We start from the raw sequence: 15,925 nt of genomic DNA, 5'->3' as shown, positions 1-15,925 counted from the left end.
CTACTTTAGTAGTATTTAAATAATTCCTAAATGAACTTAAGAGGAGCCTCCTAGTTCTCTTCCTGTCCTTATGCGAAAGAGCTGACAATATCTGACTTTATACTGGCTGTCTGCTTTTGTTCCCGGAAGAAATGCATGTTTGTGTTCAAATTGCTTTCTCAGAACAACAAAAAGAGGTTTGGGCACTGTCATCCTCCAGAGCACCCAAACTATTGCACACCTATAATTTCAGATTTAGTAGTTTGGGTTAATTTGGTTAAAGGTAAATTTTTTGTAGAAATGATGAAAGTCAGAAGAAAATTTGTAAAGGTAAAATTTAACTTGATGGATTCATATTAAAAGTAGCTTTAATACTTACTCTTTGTTTTTACTTTTTACCAAAACAGGATCTCTTCAGGAATATGTTAACATGTCACTATTTTATAAGTCTGTAAGCACAAGAGATTTCAGTACGCAGAACAGTGGCACTTAATAAAAAAATTCTGAAATATTTAAGGTTTTTTGTTGAATATTTTTACGCAGGAAGCATTATGCTTTCTGTGAGGTTTGGTAGTGATCCTTTAAACCTTTTGTTTACTTGAATGAGTCTTTTGGCAGTAGTCCAGTAGATGGGTGAATTATTCTAGTATTGTTCTGCATAGTGGTGTTAGGCTGCCTTGTACAAGTTAGTACAGAAATGGTGTTTCAAGCTTTTCCAATGACACTAGAAGTGTGGGAGGCTTATGCTTTGGTTTGGTTTTGTTTACCATGGAGGTAGTCACACCAGGGTAACAGAAATGTACAATGTAATTGCAAGCACATGCCTGGTGAGCCAACAGTCATTTGAGATGTTACTACTTTGTCCTTTTTTTTACATTTTACTCCTCTTCCCCTGCCCAGTCTGCCCCCAGAGATCACAGTCATACAGCAAAGCTAGCATAAGAGTTAAGGTGAGCATAGCTCAGTATTTTTTGGTGCAAGATTCATGGTTTAGATTAAGCTCCAGTGGAACTGTTGTCCCTTGAGTTGACAAAGGAACACCTATATGCTCTGTCAACTCTGTTGAAGAGGTTGTAACTTCCAGTAGAGGATCAATAACAAACAGTTGGAGGGCAATAGCATCTTAAGCTTCTGCAGCTATTTACTACATGCAGGTGTTTACTCCCTGAATAAAGACAAATAGATAATTTCTTTGGAGACTGAGAAAGAGAGGAGGGCAGCAACATATTCTTGTCTTCTCAAATGTCATTTTTCAGACAGATGTCTTCCATCATAAAAAGTCTGTGAAACACAAATACTAACCAATTAATGTTTCATATTTTAATGGCAGGGCAAGTAATGGGAGTTTTCAAGCTGATTTGCTAGATAAAGGTTTTATTGCGGGGCTGAAATACTTCAACTGAACCATCTCTAAAGCAAACACTTTTAATTATTTGAGGTCAGAACAACAAACTGTTTGTAGAAGGTAACCTTGTGTTAGTAGTTAAGTGTAATAACAAAGGTACATCTTTCCAGGATGTTGTATGTTGGTCTTCTGGACTGTCACAATTTTAAGATTCCCTTTTTTCTTTTGAGCTGTTTTTAAGTCAACGGCTGTGGGCAATACTGGATTACTAGTGAAATTAATTTCAGTTTCTCATTAGTTTGCATCTTTCTGGATAATTAGGCAATACGTGCAATGCATTGATCATGTAAACTTGTGCCCTGTTTATTGCAGTGTATTATTGTGCCTGTTCTCTGGAGGCCAACTCTTGTTGCACTTGCCAAAAAGCAGCAAAAGTTACCTTTTCATTGGTTTTGCTTTTCATACTTGTCACCTACAGAGTGGACACTGAAGACATGCCTGTGATTCTGGCAGTCTCATGGCAACCACTGGTGTATAGTCCATGTCTGTCATGTAAGCAGTTGGGCTCCTCATGTGAATGGAGGTTGGGAAACAGAATGCTGTGGCCTTAAGAGGCTCTTGGTTTGCATCCCTGCCTGAAGAACGCTAGGTTGTGTACGCTGTGTTTGATTTCTTAGTCAAGATGCTGTGTCCTTAGGAAGGACAGTGGTTGGAGGAGAAAAGTGACGCAGATGAGGGTCTTCTCTGGGAGCAGGAGGGAGAAAATTGATGACTAGGTGTTGTTTAGTTGGACTGCAGCGGAGGAAGAATGACAAGAGTAGCAGGCAGCATGGCACAGCTGAAGTACTAGTCAGAACAATATGCTACCCACGCACTGTACCACAGTTTCACAGGCTTCTGTCTGAGAGCCAGGAGGTGGCAAGGGAGGGAAGGATAGGCTGTCTGCTGTTGACAGCAGGAGGGTGGATGGGAATGATGCTGCTTGCATCCTTCCAACTTGCTGTTTCAGAGCCAAAGGGTGGGAAGGGATTGCACATGCAGATACCATCAAAAAAAGGAAATACTGGATGAGCAAAGCTTTTTGCATGCTGAATTAGTACTTTCTCAGAATTGGTGACCATGCCACTTTGGCTGGTACAGGTAGGTGTGAAGGTCTGGATGTCAGGAGCCATGCAATCATAGTTGTTTCAAGGTACATGTAAAATTAAAAGGTCCTGGCTTCTACGTTTTACAGCAATCTCTCTTGGCTTTGTTAGCCCACTGTGCGAGAAACTCCTTGTGAAAGTGGCTACTAGTTTCTGAAAGAGACGTGTAAGTTACTCTTGTGCAGTTGTCATCCACAGATAGGAGCCTGGCTATATTCTTGTAAAACAGGTGGGTAACTGGTTGGCTCCTATACGGGCTGTTGACTGTCCTTTAGCACTCTGTAGACTTGTTTCAGCTCTTTGTCTTGGCTACAACTGATTTCGGATTCTGAGCGTGCCTGTTCTCTATCCTCTGCATTGTGTGGAGAAACAGTTTTGTTCCAGCTAATGGGTGTCTGCTTCTCTAAACTCAGACCAGAGTAGACATGGGATCGCATTCTGGTTCTGTTTGGGGTTGTATATCTTGTACTGGAGGAGGGTAGAAAAGGTTGTCATGTGCCCACCATGGCTATCTGCTAAATCTCACTCTTTGATGGCTAGCAGCTAATATTCTACAGCAGAATTGAGCTAATTGAGAAAAGAGCTAAGAGTCTTGGAAGTTTTGTCAGGAAAAAAGCCTTGGGACAGTAAACACCTTAAAGTAAAAGCAAGACTGGTAAAATCTCTACTAGAAGAAATTAGTGCCTCTGGCTGCATAAGAACGATGACACTCAGGAGCAAAGACCTTGAAGCACTGAAGGTCTGATGAGAATGACAGCTTCCTATGGGGCCACTAGAGCTTGTGGGGAACTGTAGTGAGTTAAGGTGAAGATGGAAACACTCTGCCCCCCCCCCCCCCCCAACCAAAACAAAAACCCACAAACCCAAAAAAAACAAACCAAAAACAAATACTCCAAATGGTGTCTATTCAGTCCTCCTAAGGGACCAGTCGAGCCAGCTGGGAGACAGACAGTTCTCAAAATAACTGAATGAAATCTACATCACACTTAACCTAATGATATTACTTAAATAAATATGATGAACCAAGGGAATTTTTCTGGCATCTAAAAGAGTTGTGGGTATATTAGTTTGCCTGTTATCTCTTATCTTCCACTCCCTCATTATGTAGCACTGGTAACATGCATTCTTGGCATAGTTTTATGGCTTCTGAACAAATTCTTAATCCTCTGTGCAGTTAATAGGTTTGAAGCTGCAAAGTTGATACTAGGGAATCAGGTAAATTTCAGACATTCTCCTTGTATCTGTGTATGACAGGGTTTTTTTCCACTCTTTTAAGATCTGCAATTAGGCATGTTTTTTCATCTCCTAATGTTATATAGGTAGGTTACTGTGCTTAGAAGTTATTTTCTTGAGAATCGGGAGAGATAAAGTGGGGAAAAGATGGCTAGTGGGAAGACTAGAGAACAACAAATGGAAAACTTAGTTCTGATTAAAGTAGTAGATTGGCACAGAAAATAATTGGAAATGTCAACTTAAGTTCAGTAGTTTCATAGTCACTAAGCTGAAAGCAATGAGATCTGGAAAACAGCATACAGATATTCTGATTAACACCACCACCCTCCCACCTCCCAAAAAACCACAACAAAAAACCCTCCAAAACTTCAAAGTAAGTATATTCTAAAAAACCTATGTAGTTATAGAAGTAGTATATAATTTATATAAGTTTACAACAGAGAAGTGTGTGTGTGTGTCTGTGTGTGTATATAGTATAGTGTATATATAATGTGTGTGTGTGTGTAGAAGAATGGTTACGCAGAGAGGTTGTGCAATCTCCATCCATGGCGATATTAAAAATCTGACTGGGCACAGTCCTAGGCAGCCTGTTCCAGCTGACCCTGCTTGAGCAGGCAGTTGGGCTAGGTGATCTCAAGAGGTTGCTTCCAACCTCAGTGATTTTGTGGTTTGTCTTTCCTTTAAGGTTTTAATAGTCCATGGAACATCCGGTGCAAATATTCTACTAAATAATCCTTTGTAAGAACACACAGCGTATTGTAGTTAATACGTATTTGTCTCTGTGTTTTGGGGGTTTTTTGGGGTGCTGTGGGTTTGGGGTTTTTTGGAGTTTGTTTGTTGGGGGTTTTTTCTTTTAAACAAACAGTGTCCGTAGAAAGAACATGGTTTTTAATGTATGGATTCTTTTGGTCTCCCTGTAAATATTTGAATGTTGTCTTATCTGTTATGAGATGAGAGAGCAAACTGAGTAGGTACTGATTTCCCAGTAAGTCTGTCTTTGTCATTGGTACTGCCAGTTCCCACAATCCTAGCATTCCCAGGGCATCAGTCAGTGTCTACAAGGAACGATTTTCAAATATTAAAGCATGTGAAAAGACATACAGGCCAAAACTCAGAGCTCTCTAGGGACTGTGACCTCTTAAATGGAATATATTCTGACATTTTCACAGGCTACATGAAAGAATTCCAGTAGGGTCATACCATTTGGTAAACTTCTAAACAAACATTCCATCATTTTAGTTTGATTTATAGATTTTTTTTTTTTTAATTTTTTTTTCTTAAATTATCTGCTTATTGTGAAGAGATTAACATGGGAGACGTGACCTGTGACTGACTCAATTTAAGGCATCTGGTATATATGAAAAGGTCCTGTTAGAGGGCTTGGCATTTGAGTGATTACAGGAGATATGGAAAGTATGTTTTCCTTTAATGAGATCTCTTGATCAAGCTGTCTTATTCTGACTTTTTTTCCTGAAATTCCTTGTGGATAACTAAATGCATAGCTAGAAAAGAATGTTGAGTTAATTTTAAATTCCACTGTATAATTTTTTTAAATTGTTAGAACTAAATCCTAGCTGCATATGTTATCGTTGCAATGTTAGGTTGTGATCAGCCACTACAAGAAGGTAATGTAGTACAAACAGAACTGGTAATTGATGTGCAGTAGTTATTATATGTGCCTTTTGCAATCATAGGTAGCATGGTGGATGACCAAATATTGTCCTTAAAAAAATTATATATGTATATGTGCAGTTAAACATAAACATATATATTTTTATATATATATATATGTATTTTATAATATACTTTTTAAATATTTATTTATTTATTTATTTAGATGTATATATGGGCAAGGCTGAATGTTAGGGAATTTTAATTTAAACAGTGAACACTGCCAACATATGTCCTCCCTTAAAAGGAATTTGTGCGGGTTTTAGTGGGAGAAAAGAAGTAGAACATGGAGAGTTATAAATTTGATATCACTGTTTAAGTGTTTGGGATTTTTCTGGGAAGAGTAACTGAGGTAGATGGTGGCCATGATTTGGGTTGTTTGGGTCTTTGTTACCACAATGGTGGAGAATACAGGCAGAAATCGCCAGTCCTTCTGATGTAATTCCTTAGTCACAGCATAGTACACAATGCTATTTCAAAAATTACTCAAATTTTTCACTTGACTTTTCAAAAAAACAAATAGAAGATATACTTGATGTTTTACTACCAAAAGAATATGAAGATGAGAGACTTCAATGCTTTGGGGTTTGTATATTTATCTTGAATACAAGCATAAGACTGTATGAGATTTACTGCTGAGTTTTTGACAAATGTCTTAAGTGTTCAAAGCAAAGAGCTTAATGTACTGGTATAGAATTTTCTTTTTTTTAACAAAACAAGAAGGCAGAATAGAAACCTATTGCAAGTAGCGGAGCAGAGGAGGGGAACGAACAAAAGCCCCCAAAACAAAACCCCTTAAGTTAACAGTTTGAGGTAACATTCTTAGTGTTTAAAGAAATAATAGAATAAATTATAACAGGGATTATTTAAATGAATATTTTAGTTTGTGTAGTCAGAGCACTATTTTCCTATGTGAAGAAATTATTACACCATGATCAAGAACTGGATTATCCTAACACAATATAAAGGACCAAGAAGTTCATTAAGGTGTGTGTAAAGCCAAGATGAAACAAATGTTTGAGTAATTAGGCTTTGCCTCCCCCACTTCAAAGTCTTGTGGTAGTGAAATAAATTAAATACATAAGATTGTTCTTTTTTTTCTTTTTTTTTTTTTTCCCCTAGAGTTTAAGTTCATCTGTAGCATTTGGGTGGTTTTTTTTTTTTATGGGATTGCAAAGGAATGAGCTCCATATGATGTGAAGAGTTGGAATGTACTGTTAAAGCAATTGTAGCTTAGTTACTTCATGTTTAATGAGGTTGTGAAGTTGCTTGCAGTTACTGATCTCACTCACCAGATCACTGATACTTAAAAAGATAACAGGACTATTCTGAGTGGCAGACAAGCACGCACTGTGGAGGGTACAATGTTGCTGCATTGTTTCCTCCTGTACATTGTGATTTTGGCAAATATCTATTCGGCACTTCCTCTTTTTAAATAATGCTTTTACTGTAGGCTGAAGGTTGGCAGAACTTGAAAGTCTGTGTTGCAGGAGGATGGAAAGAAAAAACATTTATTACCTTAAATTAAAAGCAAACGTTTATGAAAAACTTCTGCAATATATTGCTAATAAATGAGAAGTTACTGGATTACGGTTTATGGAACTGACAGGGATGTTCCATTCTGAAGCCTTTTTTCTTCATTTCACCCACTTGTATACAATATATATAACTTAAATAAATTGAAATTAAAATGAGAGGTACTTCTACCCTCTGAAGATGATGTGAATTCCAACAGATTTAATTTTTATTGAAACGATAAGTGTGTTGTGTATCTTTTACTTCAGCTTCTGGTTTTGATACACTGATGCTGTTTGTAATTGGGTTTAAGCCTGTAATTGAAAGATACCACATGCACCACTTAAGATTTTCTTTTAGCTGAAAGAGATACATACTTATGTTTTGTTGTTTGATAGAAACTAGTGTTACAGGCACAGTTTTGTTTCTAGCTCATTATAGGTTTCTGTAAGATCCTCAGTGTCATTTAGCTATTTGTACTGTTAAAAATCGCTCTTTGGAAACAGGTACGTGTTCAAATTGGAGAGGTTATACATCCAATGTTTTCTTTGGAAATGAGTAGTTCTCTTTCCTTTATTATGAAACCTTCTGTATTTAAGTACACAGTCAGAAAGACAAGATGAAAATTTCATGATTTGAAAAAGTTTTTTGGCCTGTTTTTTAATAATGCCATTAATTTCCAATGACAATCCAAATTCCAGCTGCCTTTTAGAAACTGAACACAAAAGCACTTCCAAACTGTGAGTGGAGTTGAAAGATCTCAAGCTTTTTTGTATGTATTTTATATTTCATGGGTTGTGTTCTATTTACCGTATAGCTGCTGAAATAGAGAAAAGACTTTAAAGAGTGGTCAAAGAACAAACAAGTTGCTATTGTTTCACTAATACTTACTCTAGAGGATTTTTTGTTATAGGACAAAATGAGTAATTTGAATGGGAAAGTATTAACTTCCCGCCCTTGAAGTCTTTCACCAGTTTTTTTTAAGATAAATGTGGAATTAGCATCCTTCAAAACCAACAATGAAAGTAACTGCTGTACAAAGCTGGTTTTACCTGTCAAAACAATGACCTTCAAGACAGATATAATCCAGACACAGGAAGTATGTTTAAAGTATCAACATGGTGTTGGTGGCCAATGGCAGGGCTTCTGCTATTTTGCAAGAGCTTAAAAAATTACTATCAGATTTGCAAGTGCATAAGTAAATCTGAGAAGTAGGTGTTGGTGCTTTAGCAGTCAAAGGTAAGAACATATGTGAACTGCTCTAGGAGAGTTACGAATTTATTTCATTTAGCAGGGAAAAGGGAGCTCTTAAATGGCAGGTGGATTGGCTCTCTGGGGATTATGAGGAGGCACTTTGCCTTGATTCACATGGGTCCTGCTCGTGATTGGAAGACACCTCTGAACAACTGAGTATCGTTGGTTAGCAGATGAATTTAGTACTTGAATGTGCTAACCAGCTAACTGTTTCTGTTCCTTCTAGTACCGTTCTTAGGAATGTGAGAAAGTTGCTCATAAAAACATGCACTTTTCCCATGTTACAGTGCTGCAACTACAGCTACTGAGCCAGCAGTTGTGAGATGTCCCCAGGTGCCAGTGAAACTGTCTCAGAATTTTAGACTTTTCTAATAGACATGTTGAGACACAGTGATTATTTTTTCTTTGAAGCCTTATCACTAAAAATAATAGAACTATACTGTTGATCACTCAAGTAACCAGTATATCCAGATTATCAGTTGAGCTTGGATTAATGTTTATGCAAGACTGCTGGGAAAACAAGACGATGTTGGACTACGAGCCTTTTTTCATTATGTGGGGGATAAATGTCATTCTCTGTATAGGGATTTTGAGAAACTGTTCCCTGGGCAGAATGTCCAGGCATTCTTTATATTCACAGTATAACTGCATCTAACAAAAACAATTTTTTTCTTCCAAAGTGTCTTTTCCTGTTCAGTTGTTAAGGTCTGCCCCAGCCCCAACTATTCAATATTGTATAGCACTTATTGGCAACTACAATATTTGGTTATATGGAAAATACGCAGCGTTGTTTTGATCATTCATCTCTCCTAGTCTGCACAAGAATTTCATCATTCTTATTTTCTGTAAATTGTGATTCCTGCTTTTCTGCATAAAGATATTTGCAAATTACTGTTGAGGTTTTGATTGGACTTAAAGGTGTTTTAAAATATTCATCTGTATGTTAGCTTGTATTGAACTGGGAGGTGAATCTGAAGTAAAATATTAGGCTTAACTCCAAGTGGCTGAAGCATAAGCATATTCATTTCTGTAAGTTCTGCTGTGGAGGGGGTACCCTTAAAAAAGGGGAGGAGTGGACAGCAGGAACTCCATGCTACTAAAGCTCATCTTTCTCAACAGGTGAGAAACATTCGTGAAGGCTTGAACTGCTGTTACCCAACTGCTGTTACTGTGATCCAGCATTCACTTGAGCACTGGACATTCTTAATTTATATAAAGCACTATAAACAGATAGGAATGGATAGAACTATGACATTTGAGGGAAAATGTATTACTCCTTGGATTCTTTAAGTACACACTTCCTTATTAGTATGTTGGGTTTTTTTAATTTCAAAATACTCTGTTCTCTGAATCATTTTGAAATGGCTTCAGAACAAAGTACTGATTTTTCAGAAAATGCGTGAAGTGCACTGTACCCTTCCCATAAAACAATTTCTGCTGTTATATATTGTTATACTGTTAGAATATAATTAATCCATCCAAACTGTTAACTTCTCTGTTGGCACAAGAAAAATGTGGAGTTATAATCTGGTATATCCATAACTTTGTAAGATTCTATTTATTGACTGTCTCAGATTTTCATATAGGTTTCTTAAGCAGTTTGTGTTTATATTCTGTTTGTCTGGAATTTTTTCCTGAATGTGTGGAGTTTCTCAACATTAATTTTGTTTCTTATGCATAATAAGTGTTCTGGCTGGAGGCAGTGAGGAAGTTGATTTGATTTATGAAGGAGTACTTCCACGGTAATTTTTTTTTTCTTGCATTCAGTAAAAATCACTGCAAAAGCAGATGTATTGGAATAGTCTATAATTTGTATTTAAGCAAAATCTAATTTAGGCTGGTAATTTTTATACAGATGATGTGCAAACAACAAATCCTTAGGTTGGGAGAGCTGCCTCAAATCAGTTATGCTGCAAGAGTTTTCTTTTGCCTGTATTTTCAGCTCCTCTAGAAGTCAAGAAGCTGATACAGCCTAGTAAGCTTGTGACTCCTTTGAATCTGCAGTTCTGAGTAGATCTAGGTCTCCCTTCTCCCAGCAGTAGGAAGATGGGGAGAGGCCTTCAAGTCCTGCTGGCTGTGTCACACAGCCCCGCTCCCCGTGGTATCAATGCTTGCCCCGGGAGTGCATTGTTAAGGTGAAGAGTCGGTGTTGAATGATTGTCTTGCAGAAAGATCCAAAGAGGAAAGATGATTTTTCCTAGTTTCCACTTTTAAAAATTCTGCATCGGGTGTTTGGTATTGTATATAGATCTTTTCAAATCTGATGCCATAAAAGTGAAACAGTTTTTCTGAGTGGAGATGTCTCTTATAATTTCAGGCCGAAGGATTTAAAATATGAAGTAGGGGTGTGGAAAATAAGTATAATGATAGCATTTTTAGGCCAAAGGGAGGGGAAGATGCACCTGCTGGAGCTACTTGTTGACAGGTAGTGACTACTTAAAATTACATATAGTTTATTTTCTCTACATGAAATGCAAAGTAGTTTGCTGTTCCCCGTGGCCAGTGCCAGATAATTAGAGGGGATCCATTTCCCCAGAATCTTCCCGGTTGATACTGAAGTTGATGACTCACGTAAGATAAATGTGATATGCTGGAGAGAATGGCAGATCAGAAGCTGTGGGAGGAAATACTCCTGAAACTGCTGGGAATAATGAGATGTGTAACTGTAATGCAAAAAGGAAAATAATAAAATACTTGGGTTTTAGCTATTTACAACAAGGAACAGAATCCTTATACTGCAAGGAAAGACATGGAAATAATGACTGGTTTTCCCATTACCTCTGCTAGATAAATGTCTGAAACAAGACCTGGGGCTGGGGTGGGTGGGAAGGTTCCTCAACATAACTTTTTCAAATGCCAATGTGCAGCTTTGTTTACTGGTGAAACTTAATGAGTAACGAATGTGCCAGGCAAAGATGAAGTATTTCTGCTGCCTGCAGCAGTGTTCAGAGTAGTGGGGGAAGGGGCAAAAAGGGAGAGAGTCCTCAGCAGTAGTTTGTCTTAGGTATCAGCAAATGCTGCTCCTTCAGCGACTGCTGGATTTATTTTTAACTGCTTGACTCATTCTTTGTCAGATGATTGACCATCAAGCTGCATATTGAAACACGAATGTGCAGAGGAAGCAAGCGTAACTGAAGGAAAAGGGGGAGTGGTTGTCTGGGAAAAGAGGTGGGATTTGGGAGTTCTGCTTCACATGCTCTGTGCCTGCTGTCTGAGTGAGTTACAGGCTCTAAAGCAGCCTGAGCATACTGCAGGTCAACCTAGAAAGTAAAGGATGATGATGGCTGCTTTCGGCTGCACAAAGGCGCAATTGCTCATTTATTAGGAGCAAGGACCTGGAAGCAGTGTTCGGGACAGCAGTGTACTGCTTAGTGACAAATTAATATTTTTTTTCCTGTGCTGGATGTTGCTATTCTAAAGGATTCTCATCATGATCGATAGCTCCAAGAAGCAGCAACAGGGCTTTTCTGAGATTTTACCTGCAGGAGATGTTAAGCCACTGAAGGAGAAGGAATGCCTTGAACTGAACAGCCAGAAAAGTCTCAAGGAAGGTCAGTCACTTGCTGGTTGGGGGACAGAAAATGCAGAAGTACTGGGCAGATTCAGTTCACCAGCATTGGTGGTGTAATGCTATATGTCAGGGAGAATTTTTGTACATTAAATGAGGTATGGTTTTCTGTCTTAAAAAAATTTCTAAGAGCTAAATTTAGAATTTACCTGAAGCTATTAAAATAATGATGATAATAGCTTGATAGAAATTGTAGTATGAAGAAAAATGAGTGATTAAGTACTCTTTTCAGAGTTGCATTTAGTGCTGAATTAATTAAGTACTCTGAAATTGTCCTGTGAATATTGCACAAAATGCTTCAAAATGCCACTGTGGAAAAAAATATAATGAAATAAATGTCATTAAATATGACACTATTAAAAGTAAAACCCCACAAACCTTTAGTTTTAGACATGTATTACTACCTCATTTTCAACAGTGCTTTTCTCGGCTACTGTCTTTCTCTAGAATTCCCTTCTGCCCTCATACTTTAAATTAGATTTGACTCTGCTTTCCAAATGTATGCTTTTCAAATAACGTTATGTCTTAATGTTTGTTTTTTAGACTGTGCATTAAATTGATATAATACACAAGCATTAGTTTGTAAAATAGCAATAATATAGACGATATTTGGAGCATTATTTAAAGCTGACAAATGGTACTATACCAGATTCATTTAAAGTAGTATTTGTTAGGCTGTAGCAATAGTACTGCTGAGAAATGGAAGTTGTCTTACTCATTCTAGCTGGAGGTATTCTTCTAGCTGGCCGGTGTTAAGGAGGAGAAGGAAGAGACCTACCTCTTGAGGTTAGCTGCCAGCCCTGCATAGAACAGTTTAACTGATGTATTTTAACATACCAGGCTCTTTGCAGTTTAAGACTCAAACTCCAAGTTCTTAATCAACTGGAAACAAACTATTTGTAGTAGACAAAATTCCTTCTTTCCTTTTACAGCTCTCTGCCTTGGCTTTTACTCCAGATATCTCTGGATTGTCTGGTGGTTCAGAGATTTCTTCCTTGGTGTTGTGGCAAGACTGCTGTTTTTCCCCCTTCTACATGAGATCATGCCTTTCTCAGAATTTAAATGCTCAGTTTGTTTGGGGGTTTTGTTTGTTTTTAAACTTGGGTCTTAATAATGTTTCAAGTAGTGAAAAGATAGCCCATATTCATTCTTGAATTCAGCAACTGACAGTTTATTTTTAAAAAAAAACCTTTTACTTGGCTCTAAGCTAGGGCTAGGGAAAACACTGATTTGTATATAATGTACTGATACCAAAGGTTTCTTGTTGATTGGAAAGAGAGATAATAAGAAGTTGAGTGTTGATGCACGTGGCTGTGGCTGAGAGCATAACAGTTCTACTTCCTTTACAACAAGAGAGTACTGATTGAAAGACAGTGATCGAAGAGAAAGGGCCAATGGTGGCTTCTTTTTCATGGTGTTTGCCTTGCAACTCCAAACAGGCCCAGTTAAACCTGCTGCTGCTACATCTGAAGTTCTGTGGGGCCACAGGAACAAAGAAAGAAGGCGAGCAAGTTGAGAGGGACAGAGGAGTAAGCATACTGTTGTAGGCAATACTGTAGGAAAAAAAACCCTAACTAATCTAAGCTACCAAGAAATACAGGGGAGAAAGATGTGAAAAAACTAGCATGGTGGGTAGTGTAGGTGGGCTAGTAAGTAACCACAATAATGATTATCTTCAGTCTTTGAATATGTCAGTTATGTAGAAAGTGGATGAAAGAATGTACATTACAATAGTAATGGTCTGTCAGAGTAGCAAAAAACCTGCAGTTATGGGACACTCTTCCAGTCTAAATTCATGACTATTTTAGAGTTTAAATCATTCAATATATAAAAGAAGTTATAATTGTTTTCCACAATCACTATCTTTGCTTCCTTTTCTCTGTTTTAATACCTGTTCTCAATTTTCACTTTTCCCCAGTGAATATTGCTTATCCTTTTCTCTCTTCTAAGTTTGGCAACCTAATAGTTAAAATAATGAACCTCTTTTTGAGAGTGTGAGTGACTACAGGATCTCCTCTTCCAGCCTTTCCTCTTTCTAAAGCTTAGAAAAAACAGGCATTTTCTTTCTTGTACTATATAGAATGAATTGTTGAAAACATTGCAAATCTGCTTGATTTGCATCTAGAGAGACTAAAACAGAGCTTCACCTTTTCAGTTTACAATGTTAGGAAATATGTAGTTCAGGTATTTTGTAGATTTTTAAAAATTCAGTTGCAGTTGTTAATTTCATCCTATTTAAATAACACTATAAATAACATTAAACCACTTCTTATTTTACAGAACAGTATATTCTGAATTAGCTTGTGGCATTCTGTCTCTGTCTTTTTTTGTCATCCCGTCTCCCCCCTTCTCCCCCCATCCCCTTTCTTTTTCCTTTAATTCAAATGATGATGTGACTGGCTTTGCCACCTGAATCATCAACCCTTTTTTGTTAGAACACAAAAATACTTACGAATACCATCTGTGAATGGTTAAAACTGCAAAAATGAAAAATGTAATCTTCATAATGTATTTTGTACAGGTTTTATAATCTTAAAATCCTGAGATAGTACTGTGTGCTTATTTCAGCAATGAGTACCTTATCGTAATTGTTAGGCGCAGTTCTTTAAGTAGTATTTCTTTGTAAGGAAAGAGACTTCTGGTGGAAACACAAATCCCAACACTGTCTTCAGCAAATTAATATTAAGGGCACTGGGAGGTTAGATTACAAGGATGACTTTTTTTTCTTTGCTTAGGCTAATGAATACTCTTAGAAGGTACACATTATAGAATCCTATAGCACAGGAGGAAATCCTCTTAATTACTCTACTTTCTTGTAAACAACTCATATGTTATTGTTACATATTGACTGTTCTGTGAAAGCAGTTCTTAATTTTATCTGTTTTATCAGATTTATCAGATCTGTTTTGTATGTGCAAGGAACAAAAATACTTTTTGGCTCTGATGCTAACCATACCGTGCTAACTAAACAGCTTTTTCCTGTAGCATTGACTTCTAAAGTCAACTAAGTAGCCAAAACATTTAGAAAATTCAAGTGAAAAGCCTTAAATCAGGACATCATTGTGCATACAGTTAGTAAGAAAGAGTTAGTATGATCAACAATGCATACATTAGGAATATACTCAGGCTGCAGTATCTAACTGAGGAGTGAAGTGAATTTATGAAGTCTTGCCTTGTACCCTAAATTGTTTTAATATAAAGACTGATGAGCTCCTGCAACAGTGCATGACCATGCAGAACTCTTGAAGACACAATATTAAATTGGTGAAACAAATCAGTATGGTGCTATCTCAGGTGGGTTTTAAAAGCAGGCTGGATCCCAGTTTGTTTGCACTATATTTTTCATATATGAATCTGAGCTTCAAAGTTACCAGTTGCCTGCAAGTTACTTTAAGGAAAAAAAACTAACCAGGAGGGAAATTTTGTTTCCACCTTGAAACATAATTTCTTTCCTGGATTTGTATTGCTTTTTAATTTTACTGGAGAAACTGGAGACTGGCAAGTGCAAGAAACAGGATACAGGGTGGAATGAGTAAAGCACAGGGATTTCTCAGGTGCTCACTGGAAGCATCTTCATGCTGTCTGGTTAATAGCTTGCCAGATTACCAGATTTAGTCAGGAAGGATTTCTTCCCTTCCTCCCTTGCAATCAAATGAATATTGCATGAGAACTGGGTTTTTTTTTTTCAACAGATTTCCTGCTGTTGCTGGCATGTTCAGTATTGGTGATACTCTTGACCTCTACTGCTCTCCTGCGGTAGCATGTTAGACTTAAGAGTCTACTGTTGGTTTGCTGGGTTTGGTGGTTGTTTTTTTGTTTTTGTTTTTTTTTTTAAAAAAAAGCTTTTTAAGTTTTGTTATATGGTGTTTAGAGGTGGTTTTATGACCCCTTATCAGTGGCAGTCTACTGGGTATGTTTTTTGAGACACAGATAATGAGAAAAATACTGGGGGGAAAAAAGGTATTATTCCTGTAGTCTTAGTTAATAAAGGAAGCGCTATAAATTCAGTGTTCTGATCCTGTGAGGCTGTGTTAAAATTCTTAACTTCATGTATCTACCATAAACAGTCAATGACAGTGGGATAATTTTATGTCTTATAAGTAAATCAGCACTTATTCTGCAAAAATTTCTTCTTCAGAGTAGCACTTAAATGAATAATAAATATATGGTAACCCCATTACAATAAACACATGCTTAAATACTTTGATAAACCAA

General features: G+C 37.2%; 1 protein-coding gene and 1 long non-coding RNA gene across 4 annotated transcripts in view; one reads left to right on the top strand and one right to left on the bottom strand.

Moving 5' to 3' along the window:
* The window catches only part of LOC138690526 (uncharacterized), an 85,496-nt gene that overhangs the window by 20,564 nt on the left and 49,007 nt on the right, over positions 1-15,925 (bottom strand). The gene's annotated exons all lie outside the window — the stretch shown is intronic.
* Positions 1-15,925, top strand: part of MRTFB (myocardin related transcription factor B) — an 85,150-nt gene that overhangs the window by 26,057 nt on the left and 43,168 nt on the right. Inside the window, exon 1 of one of the 2 annotated variants that reach the window (XM_009927633.2) lies at positions 11,354-11,693. The exons of the other annotated variant lie outside the window; for it this stretch is intronic. Within the exon in view, the coding sequence (XP_009925935.2) occupies positions 11,573-11,693 (121 nt within the window). The 5' untranslated portion in view covers positions 11,354-11,572. Of the gene's footprint in view, positions 1-11,353; positions 11,694-15,925 lie in introns of those variants that run through there. 2 annotated transcript variants of the gene reach the window in all.

This window comes from Haliaeetus albicilla, chromosome 22 (assembly GCF_947461875.1).
Source record: "Haliaeetus albicilla chromosome 22, bHalAlb1.1, whole genome shotgun sequence".
In the NCBI taxonomy this organism is placed as follows: Eukaryota; Metazoa; Chordata; class Aves; order Accipitriformes; family Accipitridae; genus Haliaeetus; species Haliaeetus albicilla.
The sequence above is the reverse complement of the archived record's forward strand: the minus strand, read 5'-3'. Positions and strand labels throughout refer to the sequence as shown.